Source organism: Pyrgilauda ruficollis, unplaced genomic scaffold, assembly GCF_017590135.1.
Source record: "Pyrgilauda ruficollis isolate IOZ18807 unplaced genomic scaffold, ASM1759013v1 scaffold116, whole genome shotgun sequence".
Classification (NCBI taxonomy): domain Eukaryota; kingdom Metazoa; phylum Chordata; class Aves; order Passeriformes; family Passeridae; genus Pyrgilauda; species Pyrgilauda ruficollis.
The window spans coordinates 1-16388 of NW_024509877.1; the positions used below are offsets into that span (position 1 = coordinate 1).

The window sequence follows — 16388 nt, forward strand, 5'->3', positions numbered from 1 at the left end:
CCCCCCCCGCACCCCCCTCCCCAGTCTGCGGTGCGTGATGGCGGCGGCTGCGGCTGCGAGAGGGCTGGCGAAGCGCTGGCTGCGCCCGACCGCGGCTTCCCGCGCGGTGAGTCCCTGCCCCTGTCCTTTTCCCAGTCCTTGCTCCTGCCTTTGTCCCTGTCCTTGTCCTTGTTCCTGTCCTTGCCCTTGTTCCTGCCCTGCTTTCCCGCCGGCGGCGGCCCGGCTCCGCTGTCGCCTCCGTGACCTTGACTCGCCCGGTGATCCTCCCACCCCCGGCAGGTTCGCTTCCTCCGGTGCTATTTTGGAGCGGCACCGACCGCGCAACTCGTGTCCCGGGGGCAGGTTCCTGCGAGTAGATGGTTGTGGGCACGGCTGGGCCGCGCCTCCCGGCTCGGGAAGCGAGCGCCGTAGCCTGAGGCCCTGAGCAGGGATTTGAGGGAGGCGGCGGGAATGGGATGTGCTGGGGAAAGGCCCTGGAGGAGCCTGGCAGGTGCGGCCCGAGCACTGGGATGGAAAGCTCGCCGCAGACTTATTCTGTATCAGCAGAAGTGCGCACAGGAAGACCAAGGAAGTGATTGTGCTCCTGTACTCGGCCCTGCTGAGGCCACACCTCGAGTGCTGTGTCCAGTTCTGGGCTTCTCAGCTCAGGAAGGACATTGAGGTGCTGGAGCGAGTCTGGAGAAGGGCGACGAAGCTGTTGAAGGGTCTGAGCTGGAGTCCTGCGAGAAGCAGCTGAGAGAGCCGAGGGTGTTAAGCCTCGGAAGAAGGGAGCTTTAGGGGGGAGTTTATCACTCCCTATGACTGCCTGAGGAGAGGTGACAGGAAAGGAAGAAATGGCCTCAAGCTGCAACAGGGGACGTTCAGGTTGGACATCAGGAAGAATTTTTTCACAGCAAGGGTGACTAGACATTGGAATGGGTTGCTCAGGAGGCTGGTGGAGTTACCACTCCTGAAAGTGTTTAAGGAAAGGATGGATGTGACACTCAGTGCCCTGGTCTAGTTGACACGGTGATGTTTGGTCGTTGGTTGGACTCGATGGTCTCGGAGGCCTTTTCCAGCCTAATGCATTCCGTGATTCTGGACGTGTGTGGGAAGCCAGTGTATATGTGAGCTGCTTGAACCTGGCTGGTGATTGTGCCCAGAAAGGGCTGCAGAGGAGTCCGGCACGTTTGTGTTAGGGGGCTGTAAGTTGTGCATGAAGGCTTGTTCTTCTCCATGGTGAGGTGGGAGTTTTCAGTTTCTTCCCACTGTTCTCATCCTGCACGCCCATGATGAGCTTGGGATTACAAAGTGGGCTGTAGTTATACTTGTGTACAAAGCAAGTGCAGAAAAGACAACTGCAGAGAGAGGGCAAGGTTTAAACAGTGTCTCCATATTTTAGATGGCAGTGAGCTGGCCCTGATTGAACCTTTAGTTTCAAAAGGGCCATGATCTTCCTGGTGGCATAAAAATTCAGGATTGCTGCAGTCTGTGTTTCCTTCAGACTTAGTGTGACATCTTTTTCTGCTTTGTGGGCTCTTGTTTGAGCCAAAGCCTGGCAGTTCCGCAGTGTGGAACAGGGAGAGAGTAGCTGCCTGGAAGAGAGTACTGGTGGAACTCCTTATGAATAGGTGATAAGAACTGATCTCATTCCAAGGTGGTTGCAGAAACCAGAGATAGCAAGTCTAATGACGCAGAAGATTTGCTGTTATGCAAGAAGATAATTTGAGGAAACTGGTATGAGAAATAATAAAACTAGGTTAAAGAAAGTGTACTGGAGTTCACTTCAGAGATTTGGGAAGAGGTGGACCTTGGGGAGGGGAAGAGCTCCTTGTTACCATATGGTAGAGTGGTGGGACCATGAATGTAACAGCTGCAGATACCACTCCAATGCATTTGAGGTTACATTTCAAATAGGGAAGTGCCAGTGTCACTGGACAGGTCCCTGATGTGGCTTTGTATTGCTGTTCTCAGCAAGTGTACATGCTGAGTTAGGCTTATTTTTTGAACAGGGTAAAGAAGGAATACCAGATTCCGATACCTTGGAGAGGTGGAGACTAACGTTCTGACTGTTTTAATCTTATCAAATCAAAGATTGCATACTGAGTAGGTTTGGGTGTGGTGTTTGTTGGTTTGGTTTGATTTTGAAGAAGTCAGGGAGTAGGGAGTGACGTTGCAGAAGGGTAAAACTTGCATCCTTGTTCTGAGTTTATGTACTAACAAAGGGTTCTAAATGGGTCACTAATTTCATAAAGAATAAGAGAAATATCTCTGACTTTTGAAGGAACACTCAGCTGGAGGAGCAGTCTCTACAACCTTTTTTAATTTTCAGTACTGTGACCACTTGAAATAATTCAAATTCTGAGGATTACTTGACAGGGGAGTAATTTTCCATTACTTCCCATGGTTCCCACAAAGCTTCATCTTTGCTTAATTATGAAAGAACTACAAGAATACTTCAGCATTAATTCAGCAGATATATTCTTCTGTCGGTGCAGCCTCAGGCAGGTCTGAGATGCTGGTCACTCTTGCTGAAGTCAATAATGGCTAGTCTGGAACACCCTGTTAACTGCAGGCTATTCTCTCATCAGTCAAACCTTTTTTGATTATATATCATGATTACAGGACAGCCAGAACTTGAGTGCAGGTAGCTCTAAAATACATTAATACTCTTGTATATGTGCTGCCAGTGGTGAGTGAAGATCTGTTATAAATGTAGGGTAGCTGAGAGTGCTGTAAGTCTGTCCTGTGGAAATGTTTGTGCCATAATAGTTGTCTTGCCTTCTTTCCGTAGTGGCCAGCAGCGTGCCAGGCTCCCACACGGAACTTACACTTCACAGTCTATGGAAAGAAAAATGCCTCCACCAAGGTGTCTGACTCGGTATGTCTGTACTTTTTATATTGTGATTCAGTAATGCACTTAATGCTAGACAGGCATGAAACTTCCAGGCTTTTACTGGAGCACTGTGTTCAAGTGCTTTCTGAGACTGAGTTGTGCCCACTGAGTGTGGCTTTTTTATTGACATTTTCCAAGCAAGAGAGTGTAACAGATATAGCAATTGCTGCAAAAGTCTGTTGAGAACATTTTACCTATCCTGCTTGTGTTTTTATAAAACTTATTTGAATTATCTTGAACTATTTGTGATCATAATAAAGTGATTTATTTTTCCAGATTTCTACTCAATACCCAGTAGTGGACCATGAGTTTGATGCCGTTGTTGTGGGTGCAGGAGGAGCAGGTCTGCGGGCAGCCTTTGGTTTGTCAGAAGCTGGGTTTAACACAGCCTGTGTTACCAAGCTGTTCCCCACCCGCTCTCATACTGTTGCTGCACAGGTGAGAAATGAGGCAGAACAAATGTTTAAAAAATGCCTGCTATCAGAAAGCTGATTTGGATGTAGAATAATCATAAAATGGTTTGGGTTGGAAGGGACATTAGGGGTTACCCAGTTCCAACAGCCTTGCCATGGGCAGGGATTCCACACATTAGATCAGATTGCTCAGGACCTCATCCAACCTGGCTTTGAACACTTCTGGGAATGGGGCACTTGAACATCTTGTTTCAAGGCCATACTTCTTTTTATAAATATCACATATTTAGTTGAAACTTTTTTAGAGGGTAATATATAATAAAATCACAGGATCAGTAAGTTTGGGAAAGACCTCTAAGATCATAAGAGCTTAACCATGAACTTACCACTGCCAGACTTTATATTAAGTAACAGGTACATTTCATTTTGCTTCCAAGTTAATGACACTGCAGTTTAATCTCACTTGCAGTTGTTCTTAAAACCCTTATTTCCCCTTACGTTTTTATTTCATTTTACTGCCTCTTTCTTCTTCCCCATTTCTAAACATTATCAAAATGCAGTGCTGCTTCTCTGCCTGCAGTGTGATTCACTGCATTACAGAAAAAAGCAGGACAAGCCATTGTGAAACTGAGGAGTTTCACAGCTGCATTAAATCTGGCTTGACTATATTTCTTGTACACAGGGTGCATATCTAGTATGTGATTTTTAATAGAAATGTGGTAAACCTACTAAAGATGTATTTGAGTCATGTAATTCCAGGAAAATGGATTTTCATTTTCAGGGAGGCATCAATGCTGCTCTGGGGAACATGGAGGATGATAACTGGAGGTGGCATTTCTATGACACAGTGAAAGGGTCAGACTGGCTGGGTGACCAGGATGCCATACACTACATGACTGAGCAAGCCCCAGCTGCAGTGATAGAGGTGAGACTCGTGGGATTTGATGTCAGCTGTAGTTATAAATAACACAGGCTAGCTTCCAAGGAGATCTCCTTAAAATAACTCATCGTACTGTGATGCAGAAGAGTTTCTGATGCTTGTATTTGGGTTCAACAGCTGGAAAATTACGGGATGCCGTTCAGCAGAACTGAAGAAGGAAAAATCTATCAGCGTGCATTTGGTGGACAGAGTCTTCAGTTTGGAAAAGGAGGACAGGCCCACAGATGCTGTTGTGTTGCAGACAGGACTGGACATTCGCTCTTACATACTCTGTATGGCAGGGTAAGCAGTTGTGAGGTTGACTTGGTTTGGGTTTTTGTGTTTACATTTACTGATTTTTTTTTTCATTTTTCCCCCAGAATTTGAAAAAAGATAATTAAACCCAAACTAAACAATCATGTAACTGGTCACATACAAATGAGGATTCCAGGGGAATGGCTTATAGCAGTTCTGGGTTATCTTCCTTCCTGAGGCAATGTGGAGGGATGAAGACAATAAATGCCAATTAGTGTACAGTGTCAGCTTTGTGGTCTGGACTAGTTCTGCACTGTTAGTACTTTTGTGTCTGTTAACTAGACCCTAAGAGAATTTATATAAACTTTTCTCCAAAAGCCCTTTTTTTCCAAAAATTTGACACAGCAGCATTGGGGAACTCTGAAAAGAGGTACAAGCCAGCATTTTTTTTTTCACTTATCTTCAAACTGGGGGGAGGGGGAAACAAGGCGTAAATGAATTAAAGCCTACTGTGCATTCCTGAGCTTGTTCTATGGCAAGTAAGTGAGCAGTGTTCCATCATGTCTGCCTATTAATTCTACAAACCATAATTGAAGGAGGTGCTGGCTCTCTGAAAATGGTAGTGAGCTACTTGAAACCAGAAATCCAAGTACCTGGTGGCTACTGTTTTTTATTTACTTGGTAGCCAGCTAATTGCTCTCCTCCACGTTCGAAATGCTCCGTGCTGCCAAACACTGCTCTGATCCCTGAGGGCATGAAAGAAAGTTTGACTCGGTGCCTGCTGCTCTTGCTGGTTTATTGGGCTCCTGGAGGTGTTTCTCATTTCTTCGGGAGAGCTTAAGTGCAGTGTGCTTCTACATGTATGCAGCACTGCAGCTGGCTAAAAAAAGTTTTATTTACTTGGTAGCCAGCTAATTGCTCTCCTCCACGTTCGAAGTGCGTGTGCTGCTGCAATACTCCGTGCTGCCAAACACTGCTCTGATCCCTGAGGGCATGAAAGAAAGTTTGACTCGGTGCCTGCTGCTCTTGCTGGTTTATTGGGCTCCTGGAGGTGGTTCTCATTTCTTCGGGAGAGCTTAAGGGCAGTGTGCTTCTACATGTATGCAGCACTGCAGCTGGCTAAAAAAAGTTGCCAAATGTAGGCTAAAATGGCAAGTCCTGCTGCCTAGCACCTGACTGCTCAGACTTAAGTGCTTTTGCCGCTACTTCTGTCTTTTAAAGCTAGAATATGTTAATTAGCAAGTTCTTTAATAAGTAGTTATGAGGAAACAGTCTTCCTTGAGAGTTGGTGGGGATGTTTTTTATCCTGATACAGCCCATGTGTAGGGACAGTTTTGAAGAGAGGTTACTTCAGTAAAAGTTCCTTTTGTAATTTTCCTGCAGTCTCTACGATATGATACAAGCTACTTTGTTGAATATTTTGCCTTGGACTTACTTATGGAGAATGGAGAATGCCGTGGTGTTATTGCCCTCTGCATTGAAGATGGAACCATACATCGTTTTAGAGCAAAGAACACGGTCATTGCCACTGGGTAATGTAACATTTGTGATGAAAGACCAGACTTGAGAGTGATACCAGCTGGAAGTTTGTGTGCTTGTACATGTGTTCGGATCTGCAGTGTGGAGAAGATATGCTGACTGACAGAACATAATTTATAGATTAATTCCCCCCACACTAAGAGGAATATAACTGAATTCAGTCATTCCTCCTGAAAGAAGGCACATGCTAATTTTGTGACCAACTATGAATTTGGTATGAGGTCTGACTTTGAATTCTAGAACAATGACATAAAGTAAGAATGTGTAAGAGTAATATATATGATTCAGATGGTCTTCAGTTTTTCAAACATGCTGTTTAAAACAGACATTGTGGCAATGCTGCCAACATATCTGTAGAGTTCTGAATCTCCTGTAGGAAACAGCTTTTGTCAAAATTCCAGAGACTCTATTTCATTAATATACTGCCACTGTAATTCTAACTGTTCTAAGATAAAATTATCATATTGTGAATGTAACTTAACATTACTTGGTTGCAAAGCTTGTATATGTTTATTAGAATGCTATTTGCATTGGTTTTTTGCTTCTTATGGCGCTCTCCTATTTCAATATGAAAAATGTTTATAAATGTATCTGTGGAAGATACACTTATAAATAAATTTATAAAAGGTTGCCTATTTCTGATGCATTTTTCATGCTTGTGTACTTTGAGGTAGGTGGAATATGTTACATTGCTATTTCTTCTGAGAGTTTGTCCTGAAATTGGGCTGATTGGCTGTTCTCAGTAATGTTGGAGGTTAACCTAGATGTTTGCAGCATAATAATTAAATGTTTAATACGTGGACAACCAAGTTTTTAAATCTAAGAATATAAAATCAGGACCATGTGGGCAGTCTAAACCATCATTATATGTTATTTTTTATAAAACTGCTAGCGATTTTTCAAATGAAACTGAATGGTATGGATTGAGAGAACTTTCTGAAATGACCTTTTTTTTTTCTGGCAGAAAGGATTCTGATATTAGCATAACTTTAGAATTGGTTTTCTTTTTCTTCAGCCTTCTGTCACCAGCCATTTTTCAAGTATTGTTGAGCAAAACTGGTTTGTTTTGTTTTCTTTTGGTTGAAATACTACAGGAGATGGTAAAACTTAAGCGCTTTTCTTATTAACCGTTTCCACTGTTGTGCAAACAGTATAGTTAGTGGTATGTTGTAATGTTGTTTTAATTTTTCTTCCTGTTAATTCTGTTAACTTTTGTGTTGTGCAGTGGGTATGGCCGCACTTACTTCAGCTGCACATCTGCTCATACCAGTACTGGTGATGGCACTGCCATGGTCACACGAGCTGGGCTCCCTTGCCAGGACTTAGAATTTGTGCAGTTTCACCCTACAGGTACCGAATATGAAATAGTGCTTACAACATTACTTTTAATGAGTTGAACAGATTTTTATGTGGTTTTAAAATGTCACAAAATTGCACAGTATGCTGAGTTTAAAGGGACCCATCTGATTTATCGAGTCCAACTTCTGGCCCTGCACAGGACACCACAACAGTCACACCATGTGCCTGAGGGCAGTGTCCAAATACTTCTTGAACTTTACCTGGCTTGGTGCTGTAACCACTCCCCTGGGAATCCTGTTCCAGTGACCAGCCACCCTCTGGGTGAAGAACATTTTTCTAACATCCCTTCTAAACCTCCCCTGACGTAACTTTAGGCCATTCCTTCAGATCCAGTCACTGGTCACCACAGAGAAGAGATCAGTGTCTGCCCTTCCTCTTCCCTTAGTGAGGAAGTTGCAGACTGCATTGAGTTCTCCCTTCAGTCTCCTACAGGGAGTAACCTGCAAGTGACCTCAGCTGCTTCTCTTTCAACTTCCCCTCAAGGCCCTTCACCATTCTTGTTGCTGTCCTTTGGATACTCTCCAATAGTTTAATGTCTGTCTTATATTGTGGCACCCAAAAACACTCCCAGCACTGGAGGTGAGACCACCACAGAGCAGAGCAGGACAGTCCCCTCCCTTGTCTCCCTGGTGATGCTGTGCCTGATGCCCCCAGGACATGCTTGGCCCTCCTGGCTGCCAGGGCACTGCTTACTCATGGTCAATTTGCCATTGACCAGGACCCCCAGGTCCCTTTCCATGGCACTGCTTCCCAGCATCTCCTACCCCAGTCTGTCTGTACATCCAGGGTTGCTCCATCCCAGGTGCAGAATCCAGCAGTTCCCTTGTTGTACTTCATTCAGTTGGTGATTGCCCAGCCCTCTTAATTGTTGGGGTGTCTCTGCAGAGCCTCCCTGCCTCTGAGGGAATCAACAGCTCCTCCCAGTTTTGCAGTGTCTGCAGACTTGCTCAGTATCCCTTACAGTCCTGTGTCCAAGTCATTTATGAAGATGTTGAAAAGCACAGGTCCTAAGCAGGAGCTCTGTGGAACCCCACTAGGGACAGGTTACTAGCATGATGTCGCCTCAAGCATGACAGGCTCAAGTCAGTTTCCACTTTTCTGCAGCATTTGAGAAGTTGCTTGTGAGTGATGTATGTTTAAACTTCTCAGCAGCTGCTGTTGAATATAAATTTGAGAGAGACATATAATGTGAGAAAGGTCTCAGCTGTTCTAATTAAAAGGAGCAGTGTTTAATATTTTGAGGTGCTATCCTTACAATACTAAGTAAGAAGTTTTATGAATTAAAAGCTGAAACTACCTCTTAAACTTATATTTCCATTTTCCTTAATATTTTAAGGGGTTTCATGTTAGATACAAAAGCAATGGGATAGGTGCAAATGTTAGGGAATTATGTATAAACTAGCATCTTCAATGAAGTGGGGTAGCTAAAATTAAGGTGTATATATAGAACTGTGGTTTTCTAGCATGTGATCAGTATCTAAACTGTGGTAACAATGATCACAAACTAGATTTGTAGCTACTTAAATTCTTCATTTTAACTTGTGATGTGATTTTTGTAAATGGTTTGCATAATTTTACAATGTTATTGTTGTATCATAGAGATCCAATGTTCCTTTGACTTAAAGTTTTTCTAGTTAAAGAAGCTTCACTGCTTGTATGTTAATTCTGTGGCTTTTAAGATAATTATCAAGTGCATGAGTTAGTTTGCATTTTTGTTTCCTGTGATGACTAATGCTGCAGAATAACAGATAGGCCTTCCTTCTCTAAAGGAAAAGGATACCAAGTAAGCTTTTATGTCCACAGGATTTGAAGCCATCTTGTACTGCTTCAACACAGAAGAGGGAACAAAATTGAGCAAATGGACCTTGAAATAATTAACTTCTGGTTTATTAAAAATCTTAAAATAATTGCTGAAGGTCTACAAGGTTTTAATAAAATTCTCCTGATGTATTGATAGGTGCAGATCACTTCCAGTTTAATATTTGAAATACTGTGGATGTTTCAAATCAACTTTCTTACCTTTCGGAAAGAGTGTAAGGAATAACAGCACTTGAGGGACAGTTCCTAGAGGTATCATTAGGGTGCAATAAAATCTGCACCTTTGATTATTTTGAGAAGACCTTGTTTATTCAGTGTTCATCCTGATTGTGAAGCTGTGTGGAGAAATCTCCATTGATGGCGTTTTTGTTCTTGACCAGGTATCTATGGGGCTGGCTGCCTTATCACAGAAGGATGTCGTGGAGAGGGAGGTATTCTGATCAACAGTCAAGGTGAAAGATTCATGGAGAGATACGCGCCTGTTGCCAAGGATCTGGCTTCCAGGGATGTAGTGTCTCGTTCTATGACCATAGAAATCCGTGAAGGAAGGTTAGTTAAATGCTCTTCACAAAGCTGCAGAATGAACTCTTAATCACTGTGAAGTGCAATAGTTCATTTGATAAGCACATGCTAATTTATGAGAGTGAGCTTTAATGATTGTTAAGCTGATCCTGTATGTAAGGCAGAAAATCTTTCTTGTTAATTCCTAATGATATTGACAGAGAGCAGATGATGTTAAGAGTTTCCTGTTTGAATTCAGTATGTCTAGAGACAGTTGCTCAAACAAGCTTAATGTATATGCTCTTACTACAAACAAAACAATTTGGTGCTGTTCTCTTGACTGATTACCAAGTTTTACATATTTCTGCAGAGATGTAATAGTTGAAAGTCTTAAATAATGTGAATTGCTGTGAAAAGAAAGCTGGGAGTTGGAAAGTGGCCTCAATTCATCCAAGTGCCACAGTCTTATTAAATATGCTAGATACAAATTTTTGTCAGATAACATTTGAAAAAGAACCTGTTTATTTTCACAAATGAAACAAACTGGATTAGAAATGCTACTAATGATTGTAAATTCCTGTTATGTATTCCAATATCGGTTTGTTTTTTTTTTTTTTTGCTAGGGGTTGTGGTCCTGAAAAAGACCATGTGTACTTGCAGTTGCACCACTTGCCACCACAGCAGCTGGCAACCCGTCTCCCAGGGATTTCCGAAACAGCCATGATATTCGCTGGAGTTGATGTCACTAAAGAGCCTATCCCTGTCCTGCCTACTGTGCATTATAATATGGGAGGTATTCCTACTAACTACAAAGGACAGGTGAGGAATACATGTCACTTTTGGGCTGTATTTTAATCATCATACTAGGAAATTACTTTCCAAATAGAAAAGCAGTAAGAATGCTTTTTAGAAATGTAAGGATGATTAATTGTATTTTTAATAATAATAATATAATGATGTCAGTGTACTTAAAGTACACAATCTTTTTGGTTTTTTATAATAACTTGGTAGCCATATTCCAGTCCATCTACAGATAGGAGTTCCAAGAAACATCTAAAATGAAATTACTGTCAGGTCTGACAACAATTCTCTGTTAATTGAGCTGAGGATATTGAACATAGTTCAAAGTAGGGCTCTATTGCATTCTGTAGCATGAGTTAATGTGTATTATTCCTCTGTAGCTCATGTAATCTAAACACTAAAGCAGGTCCTCCAACTGACACTAGCTGGAAATCAGTGTGATGGTATCAACTGAATTCTTCTCTTTGTGTGCTTGTTAAATTTCCGTGTAAAATTTTGCCTTAGAAGCATGTGCAGATCAGACTTTATTCCTGTGCATTTCTGACTTGCTGCAGAATTATGGTGAAACAGAACTATGCACTCTTCATAAGAATATGTAAGGAAATCTTGGGGTTTGTTCCTGTCTGTATTTACATACAGATGTAAATGTATGTGTTTGCATACATTTCTACTTGCCCATTAGAGGTAAGATAATTCTGTGTTTAGAGGTGGAAGAAGCTTCAGGTGGCTGTGTTCCATCCTTACATGCACGTGGCCTTTGCAAATAAGGAGGTTAGCACCGTTGCCACGCGTTTGCAATGGCTGAGTATTCATGGGGTGTGTGCCGTGCCAGGTGATCACACACGTGAATGGCGAGGATAAGGTGGTGCCCGGGTTGTACGCCTGCGGGGAGGCGGCCTCTGCGTCCGTCCATGGCGCTAATCGACTTGGAGCAAACTCCCTTCTGGATCTGGTGGTCTTCGGTCGTGCTTGTGCCCTGACTATTGCAAATACATGCAAGCCTGGTAAGTCTCACTTTTCTAGAGACATTTGCCTTTATGATGTAACTTCTGCCCAATGAAGAGTTGTTGCTACGTGATTCAAAATTAGAATGATACTCATAGGCTCTTACTTGTTAGAAAAGGAAGAAATTGGTGTTTATGCTTTTGGTAGGCATGCTCTGTGCCAGGAAAATGTTTCGATGTTGCTATTTGCTTTGTAATTGATTCTTTGAAAATTAAAATTGGGCCAGTGCTATTGGCAAGAGTAGTTAGGATTTTTGACAAATTAACACAGACTATTGAATGTGAAGACTGTATTTTCTACATACTGCACTATCTTCTACATCAAAATGTAATCTGTTTTACACTTGGCACTTTTGTATAGTGGAATTTGCTGCCACCTTGCCAATTTATTTATAAGAAGGACTGACATACAAGTGGTGAGAGAAAGATACTAAAAATTGCAATATCTCATTCACTGGATTCTCACTGCTGAATCTTACATATTTTAAAATAATCTGGTTCAGCAACAGTTGTTGACCTGAGAATACAAAGAAGCAAGCCCTCCCTTCCAACCCCCAACAAAATACTGGACATGGCAGTTGCATTACCAGAGCAGCTGGTAATGGAGTCCACAATCATCTGTTTTCTTACTGCTTAATGTCCAAACTGCACCAACTGCTGAGACTGATGATTCCTCATGGAATCAGCCTAGATCTTGTGGTGCGTATTAGGTCCGGCTTTATGCCAACATTTTTTTGAATCCTTCTGTGGCTCTTCAAAGTTAGAAATTGTAGAAGGGGGTTTATTAATCTGAGAGCAAAGCTACATGTGATGTGAACTGTGCTGGTAAGGTGCTGTGTTTGCTTTCTTGCCCAGTGACAAGTGGCTTCCAGTATTAGAGGCAAGATGTAGAGCTCATGTCTAACTGCCAGGCTTATTGACTGCTCCTGGTCCCTTATACATCCAAGAAAAGGTGGGAGGTTTGGGACTGAGGAGACAAGGAAAGCATAGTAGTAGGTGGTAAGGACCACGGGCTTATTTCATAGTTCAGAATAATTTTCATCAAGTGCTGCTTCGAGAGAATGAACAGCAAAATTTTGCCAAACCTATAAAATCTTTATTCATTTTTGTAGGAAAGAATGGGATTCATATTCCACTGAGAACTTTAAATATATAGATACAATTGGTGGGACTTCAGGAAAGTTACACTTGGTGTGCACCTCAGAGGAAGAAAACAGATGAAGTTTTACTTAAATCTGATTTTTAGTAATTGATAGTCTCTGAAACTGACAGAAACCAAACCCAAGCCTGACTACCAAACTTATTGACATTTTCTTATTAGGAGAGCCAGTTCCCCCCATTAAACCAAATGCTGGTGAAGAGTCAGTTGCTAATCTTGACAAGTTAAGGTTTGCTAATGGAAGCATAAGGACTTCAGAAGTGCGACTTAACATGCAGAAGGTAAGCCTGGGGAAGCTCTCAGGGATAGGGTGGGACAAGCTGCAAGCAACTTTGGGGTTTGGTGCCTTGGCAAAGTGCACTTCAGGATTTGCCATGCAGAAGAAAAAGTGTGTGAGAAGATTGTGTGTGCAGTAAAGGTTGTATCACTTGTTAATTCCTTTTTCCCTTCATGGTCATTCCCTTGCGTAGTTTACCTGCTGTATAATAGAGTGAGGTTTCAGTTGTTTGGGGTGAATGGAAGAATATGGTGTTTTTCAGGCTGCAGATAAGTTTGAGCTCAGAACAGCTTTGTAGCTCTTTTAGAGCTAAGGAAGTTAGGTGTTTTCATATGCAGCATAATCAAACTGATTTTGTTTTACTGTGTTGCAGGCAATGCAAAACCATGCTGCTGTATTTCGTACTGGATCTGTACTCCAAGAAGGCTGTGAGAAACTTAGCCAAATTTATGGTGATCTGGCTCATCTAAAGACTTTTGACAGAGGTAATTTGATAGCAAAGAACACAGCTTGCCCAGAGTACTCTGGGAAGAGTGTTGGTGGCTTTGTTTTTGGTTGTTTTTTTTTTTTTTTTCTCTCTGTAAACCTAACATGTTTCTTGAATTTTTGGCTGAAGATTTTGACCATTTTGAATCTTTCAGAATATTTTGTAGAGCCCTACTTACTAAACATAGTAATCAGGTAAAATACTTGACCTTTGCAGTTGTTTTCTTGTTGAAAAATCTTTCAAAGAAGCAGAGACTGAAACTGGATTTACATGTGTAAGGTACAAACTGCCCTCAGAACACGATGTGACCTTGTTCAAATACCAAGATGAATTATGAACTTGTCAGAATCTTCTGAAAGTTGGGAGTTGCAGAGAGGTAGCAAGACTATTTGTAGGCTGAACACTTATTTTTCATTCTCCAGCTGAGCAGATCACAATGCAGACAGATACTGCCATGCCTTGTGGTGTATCTTAAGAGAACTTGGTTATTTAAGTGCAACTGATGATGCACCTTTGGTTCACTCACATGTATTTCTCATGTTTGTAGACCATCTTCCATAGTATTTTAATATTTTGCCAGGTATTGTGTGGAACACTGACTTAGTGGAGACCCTCGAACTGCAGAACCTGATGCTTTGTGCTCTACAAACCATTTACAGTGCTGAGGCTCGCAAAGAGTCCCGGGGTGCCCATGCCAGAGAGGATTATAAGGTATAAATGTTTTCTGTGACCTGAATGTAGGATTTAATCTCCTTGTTTTGTGTCCTCAGATGGATTATTTTAAAGTTGCACAGTCTTCAGTGTTAAGATTAGTGTAGTATTTGTTTGGCGTCCTATTTGTTCTGCTCTGTCTCTTCTTTGTTATTTATAAAAGGACCAATACATGCAACACTGGGAATAATCTTGAGAAGTGTTGTTCCATGTGCACATCTGAGTGATTAGAGACCTCTAAACCAGGACTACAGTAGTAATATCATGGATGCATAAGCAGGACGTGAAGATGCATAAACAGAATAATTGTCCTATGCAAGGAAGGTTACCTTAGAGCCCTTGTTAAGCCTGAGCATTTGAAATTGGACACGGCACTTAAGAAGAAAGCTTGTTGTCTGTTCAGAGACATGCTGGGTTACAGGTGCAATTGAAATGCAGCTGACCTCGTGGTTGTAAAGTGATTTGCTTGTGAACAGCTTGTGGTCTGTACTAATCTCATTTTCTCCCTAGTTACGGGTGGATGAGTTTGACTACTCTAAGCCACTCCAAGGCCAGCAGCGGAAGCCATTTGAGGAGCACTGGAGAAAGCACACCCTGTCATACGTGGATATCCCAACTGGGAAGGTACTTTGAGCTTGGTGCTTGAGGATCTTTTGCTGTTAACAGCTGTTCTCGTAAACAGCCTTGGAAATTGTGATAATCCTGCACTGTTGATCTTTGAGAAGTGACTTCTCTATTTGAGCTGGAATGGTGTTTTCCCTTGTGTCAGACTAGTTCAAAAGCTTTTTTCTTCTAATGGTGACAAAACGTGTTGTGTTGGATGTTTAGTAGAGCAGCTTTATGGTATTTCAAAGATAGAACTGAATTGTGATTCTATAAAAATCTTAACTGTTGGGGTTTTTGGATCTCATTCTCTGATCCTGTTGTCATAAAGTTCTTTGTTCCCTTTTACTTTAGGTTACCTTGAAGTACAGACCAGTGATCGACAAGACTTTGAATGAGGAAGATTGCCAGACTGTCCCACCAGCGATCCGCTCATACTAGCAGCTTCCATCTCACTTGAAGCCCTCTCCCAGAGGGGCCAGTGTACATAAGCATAGCACAAGCAAACCAAAATAGTGTTGGCACTTAGCACTGAATGGAAAATGCTGACAAAACTTTTCTCCAGCTTGTATTCTGCTGTGGCTTACTGTACATTTATTAAAAGTGGAATGCAGAACAGCTTATGTTCTTTCACTCATCTGTCAAAAGGGACAGCAAAAACACAAAATGTGTCTAAATAAAGTCATTAAAAGTCTTGTATTTGTTTGAATATGCTGATCTGTATATAATTACAAAGTTCTTATTGTGAATATGTAGTTATTTCCATATTCTAAAGAGCAAGAAGTGTGCTCAGTGACAGGACAAGAGGCAGTGGGCACAAACTGAAGCACAGGAACTTCCATCTAATTACGAGGAAGATGATTGTTACTTTGAGAATGGTGGAGCAGTGGAACAGGCTGTCCAAAAAGGTTGTGGAATCTCCTTCTCTGGAGATACTAAAAGCCTGCCTAAATGTGATCCTGTACAACCTGCTCCAGGTGAGCCTGCTGGTGCAGGGGGATTGGTCTAGATGACCTCCAGAGATCCCTTCCAACCCCAGCTATTCATTGTGATTGTTTTAGACAAGATGGAGATGCTGAATTTTGTGATGTGGGGACTTCTTAATTGCTGACTGTAAGTAATACTTGAAGAATATGATGTTGTAGTAGTTATAATTTTGTATTGTTTGTTTTATTGAATGAAAAAAGAGACTTTCACTTATTTCCTGTGATATAGAATAATATAGATAATAATACTATTACCCAATCTTTATTGTCTCTGGAACTTCTGAAGCCATTTTAGTGGCATGCCCCATGTATTTTATATACTGTCTCTTCCCAGAGGAGCCAAGGGGCAGAAGACTTGCCTAAATATTTAAGCTTACAAGGCTCAAATTCAGTGTGCTTTTAGTGCCAGGATGTAACTTGTAAGGCATTAACAGAGCAGCCTCGGACATAATTTCTGTGAATAATACAGTTCTTGTGGGACTGAAGGGTACCTATGCAGGTTGCAATGGAATGAAGTGTTCTCCATATCAGACAAAAAAGTTGTTTTCTTAACGGCTGAATGTTGGCTGCTCTTGGAAAAAAACCCCACAATGTTGGAGAACCTGGGACGCTGGAATGTTGCTGCTGCTGTGTGGAAAAATGGAACATACCTTCTTTCACTCTCCAAGGGTTTCTGCACTT

The 16388-nt window shown here is 41.8% G+C and overlaps 1 protein-coding gene across 1 annotated transcript; it reads left to right on the forward strand.

Annotated features, from left to right (window-relative positions):
- Positions 1-6: 6 nt before the first annotated feature.
- On the forward strand, positions 7-15420 carry SDHA (succinate dehydrogenase complex flavoprotein subunit A). The gene is made up of 15 exons (XM_041483052.1): positions 7-106; positions 2774-2860; positions 3152-3313; positions 4070-4213; positions 4346-4510; positions 5846-5994; positions 7227-7351; positions 9559-9727; positions 10303-10498; positions 11313-11484; positions 12806-12924; positions 13294-13405; positions 13988-14118; positions 14629-14742; positions 15076-15420. Exons 1-15 carry the CDS (start codon positions 38-40, stop codon positions 15160-15162), a joined length of 2001 nt encoding a protein of 666 aa, XP_041338986.1. The 5' UTR covers positions 7-37; the 3' UTR covers positions 15163-15420.
- The last annotated feature ends 968 nt before the right edge of the window (positions 15421-16388 follow it).

What these genes read in the sequence shown, in the direction of transcription:
- SDHA (XM_041483052.1), top strand. Translation starts at nt 38, where the DNA reads ATGGCGGCGGCTGCGGCTGCGAGAGGGCTGGCGAAGCGCTGGCTGCGC. An exon ending in CGACCGCGGCTTCCCGCGCG is followed by an intron (nt 107 to 2,773) that starts GTGAGTCCCTGC and finishes TTCTTTCCGTAG; the next exon opens with TGGCCAGCAGCGTGCCAGGC. An exon ending in TACATACTCTGTATGGCAGG is followed by an intron (nt 4,511 to 5,845) that starts GTAAGCAGTTGT and finishes ATTTTCCTGCAG; the next exon opens with TCTCTACGATATGATACAAG.